General features: G+C 37.3%; 1 protein-coding gene across 7 annotated transcripts in view; it reads right to left on the bottom strand.

Annotated features, from left to right (window-relative positions):
• TRMT10A (tRNA methyltransferase 10A) overlaps positions 1-15,749 on the bottom strand; it is a 32,323-nt gene extending 16,574 nt beyond the window's left edge. The window contains exons 1-4 of one of the 7 annotated variants that reach the window (XM_060299763.1): positions 15,022-15,331; positions 13,302-13,347; positions 10,042-10,238; positions 6,478-6,640 (exon numbers count right to left, since the gene is read on the bottom strand). In XM_060299763.1, the coding sequence (XP_060155746.1) occupies positions 6,478-6,640; positions 10,042-10,226 (348 nt within the window). In that variant the 5' untranslated portion in view covers positions 10,227-10,238; positions 13,302-13,347; positions 15,022-15,331. The other 6 variants (XM_030865617.2, XM_060299765.2, XM_030865618.2 and 3 more) reach the window with 6 other exon arrangements.

Raw genomic sequence — 15,749 nt, 5'->3', positions numbered from 1 at the left:
CAGACGGAGACCTGCACAAATGGTCCCTGCCATCGCCCTGCACTCCCCAGTCTGAGATCTGCTTTTGCTTTAAAGCTTGGGCTTCAGAGGACAGACCCAGGGAGAGGACTGGGGTTGGCTGCACGGAGACAGCCTGAAGGGGCTGGACTGTGGCTCGGGCCTGCCACAGAAGTGAAGCACCATTGTTAAGGGGTGCACAAAGGGAAGGGCAGGGTCCGCCATAGCAGCCTCACTCTTGGTGCACTCACAGCAGGTGTGCTGCTGCCACTGAAACCCCACTGTTAAGGGGCAGTGCCTGCTAAAGCTCCTTCTTTCTCAGTGAGCTCTCATCAGGCTCAGTGCTGCCTCCACGAGCTCTGGGAGCACGCAGTGCCAGCAAGTTGTCCATACACAGAGGCGGGGCTGAAATCAGAGCTGATCCCCAGGGGCCGTGTGACTTACGAAGCAGGGCTGATATCTGAGCCCTCTCCCTGTGGCTGTGCGATCTGTGGGTTTAGGCCACTGCTGCCAGCTTTGTAAACTCAGTTCCTGCGGAACATCCAAGTGGGCTACAGGTGCTCCCATGGCTGGGGCGGGTCTGGCCTTAGCCGCTGTGGGCTTTGTGGGTGTGTGCATATGGAGTTGGGCCAGGGTCTGGGCTCCATCCATAGCTCCCACGGCAGGTTCAGGTATGCAACTACTGCGGTCCTGGTACCTGAATTCAGTGGATCTGCGCCAGCGGATCTGCGCTGGTGGCTTTGTGAACCCAGCACCCGAGGAACAACAGGGCCAATTGCCTGCATTCCCATGGTTGAGGTGAGGCTGAGGGCAGTGCCCACAACAGTGTACTTTGTGAGCCTGCACAACGGGTGACAGATGACACGACAGAGCACACTTCTCAGCGGACAGCTCTGGCAGAGGAATACTCAGTGGCTCCTCTCCCAGTAGGAGTGCTCCAATACTGCTTACCTCACACTACAGCTCAGAAATGGATCTAGGGGCTTCTACTCCAACTGGGGAACAGACCTTGCCTCCAATAGGGCTGTGACAACCACAGAGCAAAGAGGAGGCCCTGCTCAATATTCAGTGCAGGCTCTGGCCACCACAACCCCAGTCACACCCCCTATCGAGGAGACAACAGCAGGTATCCATACAAAAAACAGCTCTCTCACCAAAAATATTAAACCCATGCAGGCTACACAGGGACATTCCCACATAAAAATATCTCCAACTATTTAGGAAACAATTGTTTCTCCTAAACTCATAGAGTAAGAGAACTATAAGTAAAATGAAGAAAACAGAGGAACCACTCCCAATGAAAAGATCAAGAAATTGCCAATCAAAGACAATGAAACAGACTCCTTCAGTCTAACAGACATCAAGTTCAAAAAGGAGATAATGAAAATACTGAAGGAAGTAAGAAAGGCTATTGACAGAAATGCAGATTACCAGGAAAAGGAACTAGGAAATATAAACAGGAGACAAGAAAAATTAGAAAACTCATTTGCTGAGACAAAAGCTGAGCTAAAGTCAACGAACAGCAAATTGAATAATGCAGAAGAACAAATAAGCGATGTGGAAGACAGACTAATGGAAATCACACAATCAGAACAGCAAACAGAAAGCCAAGTGAAAAAAATTAAAGCAATATAAGATGTATGGGGTAGAATAAAGCAGGCCAATCTACACATAATAGGGATCCCAGAAGGAGAAGAAAGAGAAAAGGGAATCGAAAATATATTTGAAGGAATTATGGCTGAAAACTCCCCAAACCTAAAGAAGTAAACAGTTATACAGATACAGGAAGCACAGAGTGTCCCAAACAAATGAACCCAAATAGACTTACACCAAGACGTATTATAATTAAAAAATAGCAAAAGTAAAAGATAAAGAAAGTATTCTAAAGGCAGCAAGAGGAAAAAAAAGAGTTAATTACAAGGGAACCCCCCATTAGGCTATCTGCTGATTTCTCTACAAATATGTTCCAGGCCAGAAGGGAATGGCAAGATACATTCAAAGTCCTGAAAGGGAAAAATCTGCAACCTAGGATACTCTACCCAGCAAGATTATCATTTAGAATAGAAAGAGAGAGAAAGAATTTCTCAGACAAGCAAAAACTTAAAGAAAAAAGCAATACTAAACATATCCTTAAAGAAATATTAAAAGGTCTTGTCTAAATAGAGAAGTAAGAATCTATACGAAAGAGAAAATCACAATTGGAAAGTAAATCACTTAAATAAGCCAGTATACAGATTAAAAAAAAAAGAAAGAAAAAAAATTTCTGTGAAAGCAAGATAACCACAATGAACAGCAAAAGGATGAACATGAATATGTAAGAGGACGTCGAAATCATAAAATGTGGGGGAGGAGAGTAACAAAATGTAGGGTTTTTTTTTTTTTAATGTGTTTTAGCCTATATGACTACCAGTTTAAAGGCAGTAGATATAGGAAGGGGTTAACATACTTGAACAACAGGGTAACCACAAATCAAAAACAGATTCACAAGAAAACAAAAAGAACACAAGCATAATACAAAAAAAAAAATCACATCACAAAAGGAAATACAAAAAGGAAAAATAAACAAAGAAGAAATACAAAATCAAGTGGGAAACAAGGTTTAAAATGGCAATAAATACATAACTATCAATAATTACCTCAAATGTCAATGTGCTCCTATCAAAAGACCTAAAGTGGCAGATTGGATAAAAAAGCAAGCGCCTACAATATGCTGCGTACAAGAGACCCACTTTAGGGCAAAAGACACACAAAGACTGAATGTGAGGGGATGGAGAAAGATATTTCATACAAACGGAAATGACAAGAAAGTGGGGGTTGCAATACTCATATCAGACAAAATAGACTTTAAAACAAAGGCCATAAAGAAAGATAAAGAAGGACACTATACAATGATGAGAGGATCAATATAAGAAGATAATATTACACTCCTCAACATATATGCACCCAACATAGGAGCACCCAAATACATAAAATAAATACTAATGGACATTAAGGGAGAAACTGATGGGAAAACAGTAATAGTAGGAGACTTTAACACCCTACTCACAGCAATGGACAGATCTTCTAGACAGAAAATCAGTAAGGCAACAGATATCATAAATGATAAAATAGAACAGTTAGACTTAAATAACAACCAAACATACAAGGAAGAACTTATATCAATCCTTCTCAAACTCTTTCAAAAGCCTGAAGAGGAGGGAACATTCCCAAAGACACTCTATGAAGCCATTTTCACCCTGATACCAAAACCAGACAAACCATAACAAGAAAATTACAGGCCAGTATCTCTGATGAAAATAGATGCAACAATTCTCAACAAAATATTAGCAAACTGAATCCAAGAACACATAAAAAAGATCATACACCATAACCAAGTGGGATTCATCCCAGGGTCACAAGGATGGTTCAACATATGCAAATCAATCAATATGATACACCACACCAACAAAAGAAAAGACAAAAACCACATGATATCTCAATAGATGCAGAAAAAGCATTTGATAAAATTCAACATCCATTCATGATAAAAACTCTTATGAAAATGAGTATAGAGGGAACATATTTCAACATAATGAAAGCTATTTATGACAAACCCACAACCAATATAATACTCACTGGTGAAAAGCTGAAAGCCTTCCTGCTATAAACTGGAAGAAGACAAGGATGCCCACTCTCATCACTTCTATTCAACATAGTATTGGAAATCCTAGCCACAGCAATCAGACAAAAAAAATAAAAGGTATCCAAATTGGAAAGGAAGAGGTAAAATTGTCATTATATTCAGATGACATGATACTATATATAGAAAACCCTAAAGACTCCACACAAAAACTACTAGAACTGATAAATGAATTCAGCAAGGTAGCAGGATACAAGATTAACATACAGAAATCAGTTGCATCTCTTTACATTAACCATAAATTTCAGAAGGGGAATGTAAAAACAGAATCTCTTTTAAAATTGCAACCGAAAAAAAAAATACTTAGGAATAAACCTGACCAAGGAAGTAAAAAACTTATATGCTGAGAACTATAAAACATCAATAAAGGAAACTGAGGAAACTGAAGATGATTCAAAGAAATGGAAAGATATCCCATGCTCTTGGCTTGGAAGAATTAATATTGTTAAAATGGCTACACTACCCAAAGCAATCTACAGACTTAATGTGATCCCTATCAAATCACCCATGATATTTTTCACAGAACTAGAACAAATAATCCTAAAATTTATATGGAGCCATAAAAGATCCAGAATTTGCAAAGCAATCCTGAGGAAAAGAACAAAACTGGAAGCATAACCCTCCCAGACTTCAGACAATACTACAAAACTACAGTAATCAAAACAGTTTGGTACTGGCACAAAAACAGACATATGGGTCACTGGAACAGAATAGAGAGCCCAGAAATAAACCCATGCACCTATGGTCAATTAATCTTCAACAAAGGAGGCAAAAATATACAATGGGAAAACAAAGTCTTTTCACCAAGTGGTGCTGGGAAAGTTGTACAGCTGCATGTAAATCAGTGAAGTTAGAACACACCCTCACACCATACACAAAAATAAACTCAAAATGTCTTAGAGACTTAAATACAAAACATGACATCATAAAACTCTTAGAAGAGAATATAGGCAAAACATTCTGTGACATAAATCCTACCTATGTTTTCTTAGGTCAGTCTCCCAAGGCAATAGAAATAAAAGTGAAAATAAACAATTGAGACCTAAACAAACTTATAACCTTTTGCACAGCAAAGGATGCCATGAAGAAAATGAAAATACAATGTATGGACTGGGAGAAAATATTTGCAAATGATGCGACCAACCAGGGCTTAATTTCCAAAATAAACAAAAAGCTCATACACCTTAATATAAAAAAAAAACCCAATCAAAAAATGGGCAGAAGACCTAAACAGACATTTCTCCAAAGACATACAGATGGCTAAAAAGCACATGAAAAGATGCTCAATATCACTAATTATTAGAGAAATGCAAATCAAAACTACAGTGAGATATCACCTCACATCAGTCAGAATAGCCATCATCAAAAAATCTACAAATAATAAATGCTGGAGAGGGTGTGGAGAAAAGGGAACCCTCCTATACTGTTGGTGGGAATGTAAATTGGTACAGCCACTATGGAGAACAGTATGGAGGTTCCTCAAAAAACTAAAAATAGAGTTGCCATATGATCCAGCAGTCCCATTCCTGGGCATATATCCAGAGAAAACTATAATTCGAAACAAAACATGCACCCTATGTTCATAGCAGCACTATTTACAACAGCCAAGACATGGAAGCAACCTAAATGTCCATCAACAGGTGAACAGATAAAGAAGATGTGATATATTTATACAATGGAATACTACTTAGCCATAAAAAAGAATGAAATAATGCCATTTGCAGCAACATGGATGGACTTAGAGATTATAGCCATAAAAAAGAATGAAATAATGCCATTTGCAGCAACATGGATGGACTTAGAGATTATCATACTAAGTGAAGTGAGTCAGAGAGTGAAAGACAAATACTGTATGATGTCACTTACATGTAGAATCTAAAAATATGACATAAATGAACTTATCCATGAAACAGAAACAGACTCACAGACACAGAGAACAGACTTTTGGTTGCCAAAGGGGAGGAGGGGTGGGGGACAGATGGATTGGGGGTCTGGGATTAGCAGATGCAAACTATTATACATAGAATGGATAAACAACAAGGTCCTACTGTATAGCACAGGGAACAATATTCAATATCCTGTAATAAACCATAATGGAAAAGAATATGAAAAAGAATATGTATAAATGTATAACTGAGTCACTTTACTGCCCAGCAGAAACTAAGACAGCACTGTAAATCAACTATACTTCAATAAAATAAATTTTAAACACACACACACAAAAGAACAAAATAGCCAAGAGGTGGAAGCAACACAAATGTTGATGGACACCAGATGAATGAATAAACAAAACGTGGTCTATACATACACTAGAATATTATTCTGCCTTAAAACATAAGGGAATTCTGACACACACTACAATGTGGGTGAACCTTCAAGACATAATGCTCAGTGAAATAAACCAGTCACAAAAGGACAAATACTGTAGGATTCCACTTACATAAGGTACACAGAGTAGTCAAATTCATAGAGACAGAAAGTAGAATGATGGTGCCAAGGGCTGAGGGAGGGGGAATGGAAATGGTTGTTCATTCAGTGGGGATAGAGTTTTAGTTTTTCAAGATGAAAAGACTTCTGGAGACTGGCTGCACAACAACATGAATGTAATTAGCACTACTGAACTGTCCACTCAAAAATGGTTAAGATGGTAAATTTTACATTACATGTATTTTACCACAATTAAAAAGAAAAAAAGATGCATTTTAGTACATAAAGTTATATCAAAGTCATATTACATATTAAAGCAAAAATTATTCAGCCTAGTTCAGTTACAGGATTTTTCTGACAATGATTCATGATACCTTTAATACCATCAAGCTATCAAAACTGCAGTCAATGATAAGGCGGAGTGGGCTGTAAACAATGTCTCTTCGAATACGTTTTCTGTCACTTCCTTCTGAGTTTGATTCCAGTTGACACTGTCGCTCTAATTGCTTTCTCTTGCGTTTTTCCTTTCGCTTTTGTCTAAAATTAGTAATTGAAAATAACTTTTCATTATTTGTATATTCATACATTTACAATACTTTTCTAAATAGACAAAGAAACAATTACTTTTAAAAATTAGCAGACTAAACCATAACAAAATTGCCACTTCCATGGATCAAAAATTGTCAGAGGGCTTCCCTGGTGGCACAGTGGTTGAGAGTCCGTCTGCCGATGCAGGGGACACGGGTTTGTGCCCCGGTCCGGGAGGATCCCACATGCCGCAGAGCGGCTGGGCCCATGAGCCATGGCCACTGGGCCTGCACGTCCGGAGCCTGTGCTCCGCAACGGGAGAGGCCGCAACAGTGAGAGGCCCGCGTACCGCAAAAAAAAAAAAAAAGTCAGATATCAGCAATTATATATAATCTATCTAAAAGCTTTACATAATAAATGAGTTGGCAAAAACAGTATAGTACTTTTTACACAAATTCAAACTATGCTAATAATTTTATTTACTATTGGTAGCATGTTAAACATACTTACAAAACTTTTAAAATACTGAGTTTGAGAGTTACGATAAATTTTACTTTTATCATTCTTCTACATGATTTTTGAGTTACATTTATAACCATATAAAAAGAAGTAAAATTTTTATCCAACATAGTTTTGGAAGTCGAAGCCACAGCAGGCAGAAAGAAAAAGAAATAAATAAAAGGAATCCAAATTGGAAAAGAACAAGTAAAACTGTCACTCTTTGCAGATGACATAATTCTGTATACATAGAAAATCCTAAAGTGCTACCAGAAAACTACTAGAGCTCAACAATGAATTCAGTAAAGTTGCAGGATACAAAATTAATACACAGAAATCTGTTGCATTTCTATACACTAAGAATGAAATATCAGAAAGAGAAATTAAGGAAACAATCCCATTTACCATCTCATCAAAAAGAATAAAATACCTAAGAATAAACCTACCTAAGGAGGCAAAAGACCTGTACTCTGAAAACTCTAAGACACTGATGAAAGAAACTGAAGATGACACAAACAGATGCAAAGATACCTCATTCTTGGATTGGAAGAATCAATATTGTTAAAATGACCATACTACCCAAGCAATCTACAGATTCAGTGCAATCCTTATCAAATTATCAATGGCATTTTTCACAGAACTAGAAAAAAATTGTTTTAATTTGTATGGAAACACAAAAGACCCTGAATAGCCAAAATAATCTTGAGAAAAAAGAATGAAGCTGGAGGAATCATCCTCACTGACTTCAGACTATACTACAAAACTACAGTCGTGAAAACAGTATGGTACTGGCACAAAAATAAAAATATAGATTAATGGAACAGGATAGAAAGTCCAGAGATAAACCCATGCACCTATGGTCACCTAATCTATGACAAAGATGGCAAGAATATACAATGGAGAAAAGATGGTCTCTTCAATAAGTGGTGCTGGGAAAACTGGACAGCTACATGGAAAAGAATGAAATTAGAACATTCTCTAACACCATATACAAAAATAAATTCAAAATGGATTAAACACCTAAATGTAAGACCAGATACTATAAAACTCCCAGAGGAAAATACAGGCAAAACACTCTTTGATATAAATAGAAGGAATATTTTTGGATCCATCTCCCCAAGTAATGGAAATAAAAACAAAAATAAACAAATGGGACCTAACTTTTGCACAGCAAAGGAAACCATCAACAAAATAAAAAGATAACTTATGGAGTGGGAGAAAATATTTTCAAATGATGTGACTGACAAGGGATTAATTTCCAAAATAAACAAAAAGCTCATACAGCTTAATATCAAAAAAACCAAACAACCCAATCAAAAAATGGACAGGGGCTTCCCTGGTGGCGCAGTGGTTGAAAGTCCGCCTGCCAATGCAGGGGACACGGGTTTGTGCCCCGGTCTGGGAAGATTCCACATGCCGCAGAGTGGCTGGGCCCGTGAGCCATGGCCGCTGAGCCTGCGCATCTGCAGCCTGTGGTCCGCAACGGCCAAGAGGCACAGGAAAAGAAGCTCAGTGCCACTAATTATTAGAGAAATGCAAATCAAAACTACAATGAGGTATCACCCTACACCAGTTAGAATGGCCATCATTAAGAAGTCTACAAAAAACAAAAGCTGGAGAGGGTGTGGAGAAAAGGAAACTCTCTTACACTGTTGGTGGGAATGTAAATTGGTGTAGCTACTATGGAAAACAGTATGGGGCTCCTTAAAAAACTAAAAATAGTGTTACCATATGGTCCAGCAATCCCATTCCTGGGCACATATCTGGAGGAAGCTCTAATTCGAAAAGATACATGCACCTCAATGTTCATAGCAGCACTATTTACAATAGCCAAGACACAGAAGCAACCTAAATGTTCATCAAAAGATGAATGGATAAAGAAGATGTGGTATATATATACAATGGAAAATTACTCAGCTATAAACAAGAATGAAATATTGCCATTTGCAGCAACATGGATGGACCTAGAGATTATGATATTAAGTGAAGTGAGTCAGAGAAAGGCAAATATCTTATGATATCAGTTATATGTGGAATCTAAAAAAATGATATAAATGAACTTATTTACAAAACAGAAGTAGACTCAGAGACATAGAAAACAAACTTATGGTTATGAGAGTGGATAGCAGGGGAGTGGGGAGATAAATTAGGAGTTTGGGATTAACATATACATACTACTTATGTATAAAATAAACAAGGACCTACTGTATAGCGTAGGGAACTATATTCTGTGTCTTGTAATAACCTATAATGGAAAAGAATCTGAAAAAGAATATATATACATGTACATACTTATACATATATATATAACTGAATCACTTCGCTGTATACCTGAAGCTAACACAACGTTGTAAATTATACCTCAATAAAAATAAAATGGTTTTTTAAAAACTATTCCTATTTAAAAGTAAAATTGTTTGTGAAATAAAAGTCATATTTTTTTCTCTCATCTGCATCAACAATATTTTCTTCTAGTAAATTCTGTCTTTATACAGTGACAGCGTCAGCCTAACTGCTCTCACCAAAACCTGCAATAGTTCTTCTAGCAAAATCAATGTTAGGCCCAAATTTGATCTTTCTGAGGTGGTTATTTTTGTTCCATATCTAGGACATGGATGCTAACTATATCCCTTTTGTAAATCAGTTATTTTAGAAATTGTGCTCCTACTCACAATAGGTTCTGGGTGAGAAAAGTGTACAGTGTAAATTCATCAACACTGCTAAAAAAATAAAACACATTCAGTTTTAGTAGCCAATTGACAATGTTAGCTAACAATATGTAGACCCGAATTTTATTAACATAATTATTTTTAATATGTCAAAGGGCTATTGCAAGGTCCAACATTCCAATAGGGGTATATTGGAATATACCCCTGTGAATAGGGGTAGAATACATGCATTCTGATACATACTTGCGGAGTTCTCTTTGTTCTTCCCATTGTTTCTGTTTCATTAGCTTCTTCATTTGCCGTTTAGATATTGGTTCAAACCCTTCACCTAATCCTGGTTTCTGATTCTCCTCTTGGTCTTCATTTAAGTCTTGCTTTCTTTCAACATTAGAAGTCTCACTAAATGCTGGCAATATTTCAGATGACATTATTTGATGCCTCTGAAAAATTGAAAAGCAACTTTGAAATGAACAGATGACTTACAAACACAAAAAAAGTAAGAAAAAAAACTGAAGGATGTGATTAAAATTAAACCATATTAGTAATGAATAAAAATGCAAATTTGGGCAATTAATTGTCATTTACTGCCAAAGATCATTTGATGAAATGGGATATTTTCATACAGTACTGGTGGCCATGGCACAATTTTTCCAGAAAATTACTCAGACCTATAATGTTTGAAGAGCTTTAAAATGGTGGTGATACTCTTTCACATAGTAATTTATTTCCTTAGAATAAATTCCTGTAAATTAATTAGAAATACACACAAAATTAATGCAAAAGGATATATGTACTGTTGTTATTTTTAACAATAAAAAATTAGAAACTACTTGAATGTCAGCAAATGGGGACTAAAAATAAATTAAAGGTCATTGATAACACTGGCTTGGAATACTAAGCAGCCAAGAAAAATCCTGTTACCCAAAATTATTTAATGATAAAGGGAAATGGTTATGTTAAATAAGAAAATCAAAGCAAAAAACAATAATGTCCAATTTTGTTTTAAAAAATACATACACACGTTTTAATTCTGACCCACCCATGGCTTTCTGCATTTTTAAAATTTTATATAATGAAAATATAGTTTTATAAAAAATATATACTATTTTTTAAAAGAGATGGAAGACACCTTTTTGTACTTGTCTTTAATGCTGTCCATACAAGAAAAATAGTACTTTCACTATCTGGGCGTACCCTCAACAATTGGGTTTTGACAACAGACATGCTATATATTTCTATCTTTTGGCCAGTGCAGAGGACAACTTTGGTTGCCCCCACCCCAATATATTTCATTGTAAATATGTAATTGTCAATTTTCCACTTAAGTCACAGCTGAAAAACAAAATACATAAGTTGACTCTGTAATCAGCTGTGGAATACTTAGGGCCAATTCAAACATCTTTATTTGGATTTAAACACCCACATCTTCATATCCATTGCCTAAAACTGAACTTGCTTTCAGATTACAGAAAGGGCTAGAAATATGAGACATCTTTTCTCTTTAATTGATTCTTAACATCAAAGCTTAAGAATGTATGTTATTTATCCCTACCAAAGACTAAGCATGAAGCTTGCAAATGTTCTATTGGCCTTATAGAAAAATACGTGATTCTTCCCTCTTACAGAGATAGCTAACAAGTCTGTGCAGAGAAGCTAACATCTAAAAGAAAAAGGAACAATCCCCACAATTCAGATAATGGAAGGAAAAAACCTTTGCAGAACATAATTTGAGCAGTAGTTTTATTATATGGTTCTTGCTTTCTTTAAAAGTGCAACGATATAACAGGACATATGGGGATAACCAAAGCAAACTTAGAAAGTTTACTGAATTTTGACTGAAAGACAAGAAATTTTAAGATGCGTGCTTTAGGGGCTAGAGCAAAAGCCCTGGCATTTTACTAGGTCACAAAATTACTAAGAGTGGAAAAAAATCATTTAGTAATACAAGTAAGAATTCACAAGTTTTCCTTACGTCACCAACCAAACAATTCTCCTTAGGGAGAACATCTCCTAGAAATAACAACTCAACTTTGACTCTACACTGGAAACTCCACTGGGTAAGGGATAAGTCTGATTTTGCCCAACATTATATTGCCAATACTAATACAGTGCTTGGCACTTCGTAGATGCTTATTATACACTGGTAGAATAAACAAATGAGTGAATATGATATTACAAAGGACTTTTTAAAGTAATGAAAATAGAGCAAACATTAATTCTTATTATGCTTAATAAAAAATGTATTATCTAATTTACTCTTCATAAAAACCCTATGAAGTAGACAGTATATACCTACTTTGCAAAGGAAGAGGTACAAAGGTTAAATAACTTGCCCAAAGTTAGAAAGCTATTAAATAATTCCTAAGAAACAAGGCACCTAGAGCAAATGTCACACAAAGTAGGTCCTCAAAATACTTGAATGAATAGACAAATGAAGTGATGGAGCTAAGATTCCAACCCACATCAAACTCTACCATCTCCCAGAAATCCAAAGTCTTATTTAGAAAATGAGGGTTTCCAAAGAATGTTAAAGAGTCGTGTTGCTTTAACCCTGCTGTTGGAGGGCTCTGAAAAGACCTGTGTCTCTGAAACATAAGGAGAAAAAAATAGCTCCAGTTCTATTCTTATGCCTCTGCACCAAAAAAATTGGGACAGACTTCCTAGAGATCATTGCCAAAAGTTCATGTTTTGATGCACTCTGCCTCCCAATCTTGAAACATATGACAACAGTAGATAAAATATAAAAAGGGGAAACAAAAAAGGTACAGCCTCTCTCAAAATCCAGGTTAAGAACTGGGTCTTCTGTGTAAAGGCAGCTAGAAGTTTTCCTAGCTTTAAAGTAAAGAGAAGAAGAATACAAGAGAGAGAAAGATGGGAGACAGTTTAAGACGAACCCTTAAACTAGTGTTAGGGGTGGGGCTCCTCTTTCCATGAAAAAAGCCTGAAAACAGATAAAATTATAGACTATAGCTTATACAAAACTGACTACTTGGGGGAAACCTGAAGGAAACAGACACAGCCTCTTGGCTACAACCTGGGTCCAGCATGAGGTGACATATGAACTTATATTATTACATGATTAGAATTCTGAACCACATATATAAGCTCTGCTGTGGGCTGAAGCACTGAAAAGGGTCATGGGTGGGAGAAACCACAAAATCAGTAGTTTGGAGAGGAAAGTTATAATTCCATTCAAGATGAGTCTGCAAAGCAAAATTACAAAAAGACAGAAATGATGAAAAAAACTCCAGCTAAATCAACAAGCAGGAGATAAATTCACTCTACAAAAATTGAATAGAGCAATGTGAAAATGACTTTAAAATAAGTTTGGTAGAAATCTTTCAGAGCTCATGAAGAGTAATAACCATAAAAACAAAACAGGAAATTGGGACACAAAAGCAGGCATAAAAATAGGAAAACAAGAATGTGTAAAAAAGAACCAATTTGGAAACCATGAAATGAAGATATAAAAATTTCAACGTATGAGACAAACTCCAGATTACCTGGAGTCCAAGAGGTAACTGATGAATTAGAAGACATCCTCAGAATCTAACTCAGAATCCAGACAGAAAAATAGAACGAAAAAATAGTATGTCCGAGCATTTAGATACAAATAACAGGATGAGAGAACTACAGGCCAAAAAGGTAAATGAGGGTAAATGTATAACCTTGAGTGCATTCACTAATTTTTTTTTTTAATCTGGAAAATAAGGTTAGCATTCAATTTAAGGAACAGGAGACAGGAGAAACACAGTAAGCCTGAAAAGATCAGAAGAAAAAATTTAACTATATATTGTGACCCCTAGGATCAATTTTATTTCCTTTCCATAGATAGTACGTTAATAAAAATGGGCAATAAATGTATTCAAAACAATATAGGGTGGAGAAAACATAAGCTAAACCTGCCCATTAAGCTAAATGTGCAAACTTAAAGGCACAATTAAAATTCAGAGGAAACAAATTGCTTTCTTCATGAAACAGTGATTAATATTCGAAGAATATTTCTATTATCAGTGGCATTTTTTGCTAGTTCTCTACTCTGTTCCAAACTGCAAGTGTTGATTTGCTTTATCATGTGAAAATTTTAGAAAAGTATAGCAATGTTTTACAGCTTATGCACACCAGGGGGAGCTTTCGCCTTTCCTATCTAAGAAGTCTAAGTTAAATCTAATTTGCTTATCATTGCATACTAATGTTTTTAAACAGCCTATCAAATACAAAAGGTCATGAGCTAGTCAACATCATTATCACTACTATTTTTAAAGTTATTCCCAATTAAGAAAATGCACTGTAGTGAGAGAATTTTTTTAAGCTTTGAATAAGCTAGATACATTGCACATTGCACAACAAAAATGATGCTAGCTTGAGATCCTATAAATTATTGCTTGCAGCATACTTTACATACAAAGATACGTACCAACTCCTACTGCCTACAACATACAATAAGCATTTCACTATGTACTCGCTTGTTTGGATTAACCTGTTAAGCAAAGTATAAACTCCATGGAGTTTTGCATTCCTCCCTCACATGCAGTGATACTCACAGCTCATTTTCATTCATTCACCACGTTCAACAAATTTTGTAGCAATTATAGAAATAATTGCGTGAAATTTAGTTTACCGGGGCATTGAATTTTTTAAAAATGTTTCATTTAGTTGCAAATCCAGGTTATCTGATGGTCTTATAAAATTAACAACTGGATAAGGATGACTAAGGCAATTTGGTATGGGATAAATACATTAAAAAATAGTATCTCAATCGTCCTTGTATTCCCACTTCTTAGCACAACTGCCGGCAAGGAGGACATACGTCATAATGAGTGACCGGCCAAAAGTTAAAAAAAAAAAAAATTCATGGTTTTATTGATTGGGCTAAAGTCTTCATAATTTATGACACATCCTCCCTTACAGAAAGATCCAAATGAATGTCGGAATAACTGCAAAATGGAATTAAATGACCTGACGGTGATAAAGAATACCCTTTTTAAAACGCGCGGGCCAAATGTGCATAGCTCGGTTCAGCTATGAGGCCCTTAGGCAGAGAGGGCTGGGCTGGGCCGGGCTGGGGAGACGGGGCAAGATTTAAAACAAAGAAAAATAAAGTGAGAAAGTCTTCTGTCGCTATCCTCTTTATATCTCTAGAAAAAGTACCGAATTTTAACACAAAATATTTCAGTGAAATCCAGTAACACCACGGACTTCTTAAAATCGTCCTCAGCTCACCACCGTGGGGCTGACAGCACCTGCAGCAACCTCGCCCTGGCCTCTCCCCACATTTCAGAGCGCTCAGCGACGTCTTTGGAAAACTGAGGTAAGGCAGGTTTAAAGAGGTGAAGCGACATGCTCACGCTCTCTAGCCACCAAGTGGCAGAACCACAACTCGTTTTCCGGCCCTTCAAACTCCAGATTTCCCTCTCCCTTCATTCTTTGGAAGCGCACACCCTTCACATGCTAGGGACCTTATCGCTACCCGCAAGCAAACGTCGACAGCGACAGCCCGGACGCTTGTGGACAGAGCCGCGCCCCACTCTTCCCTACAGGCCGCCCGAGGGCGGACGCATTCCGGAGGCGGGATTAAACTGTAGCCGACGAATCAAAAATCTGTTTGGCAAGGCGAGGGGGCGCGCTCTCTGACGTCACTTCCTTCGGAAGCTGGGTCTCGGTTGCTGCTTCCCGTGTCCCACTCCCCTCTCCCTCGGAAGCCCTACTGCTAGTGGAAGGCAGCAGTGGTGCGCGCTCCTTTTGCGCTCGGATAATATCAAAGGGTAGGCGAGCGATAGCCTCCATGCCAAGAGACTTACCGAACGGAGGGGTTGTCGCGGAACCTGAGAGCCCGCACAGAAAGCTTTTTGTAGTGGTCTTTACCACTGCAGAAGGTCCTCTTTCGGAAACTTCAACTCCCAGAGGCAGACACGGTAGCTACGCGTAGGAGGCTACGGAAGTTACGTCTT

Source organism: Globicephala melas, chromosome 5 (genome assembly GCF_963455315.2).
Source record: "Globicephala melas chromosome 5, mGloMel1.2, whole genome shotgun sequence".
Taxonomy (NCBI): domain Eukaryota; kingdom Metazoa; phylum Chordata; class Mammalia; order Artiodactyla; family Delphinidae; genus Globicephala; species Globicephala melas.
This window is presented reverse-complemented; position numbering and strand designations above follow the sequence as displayed.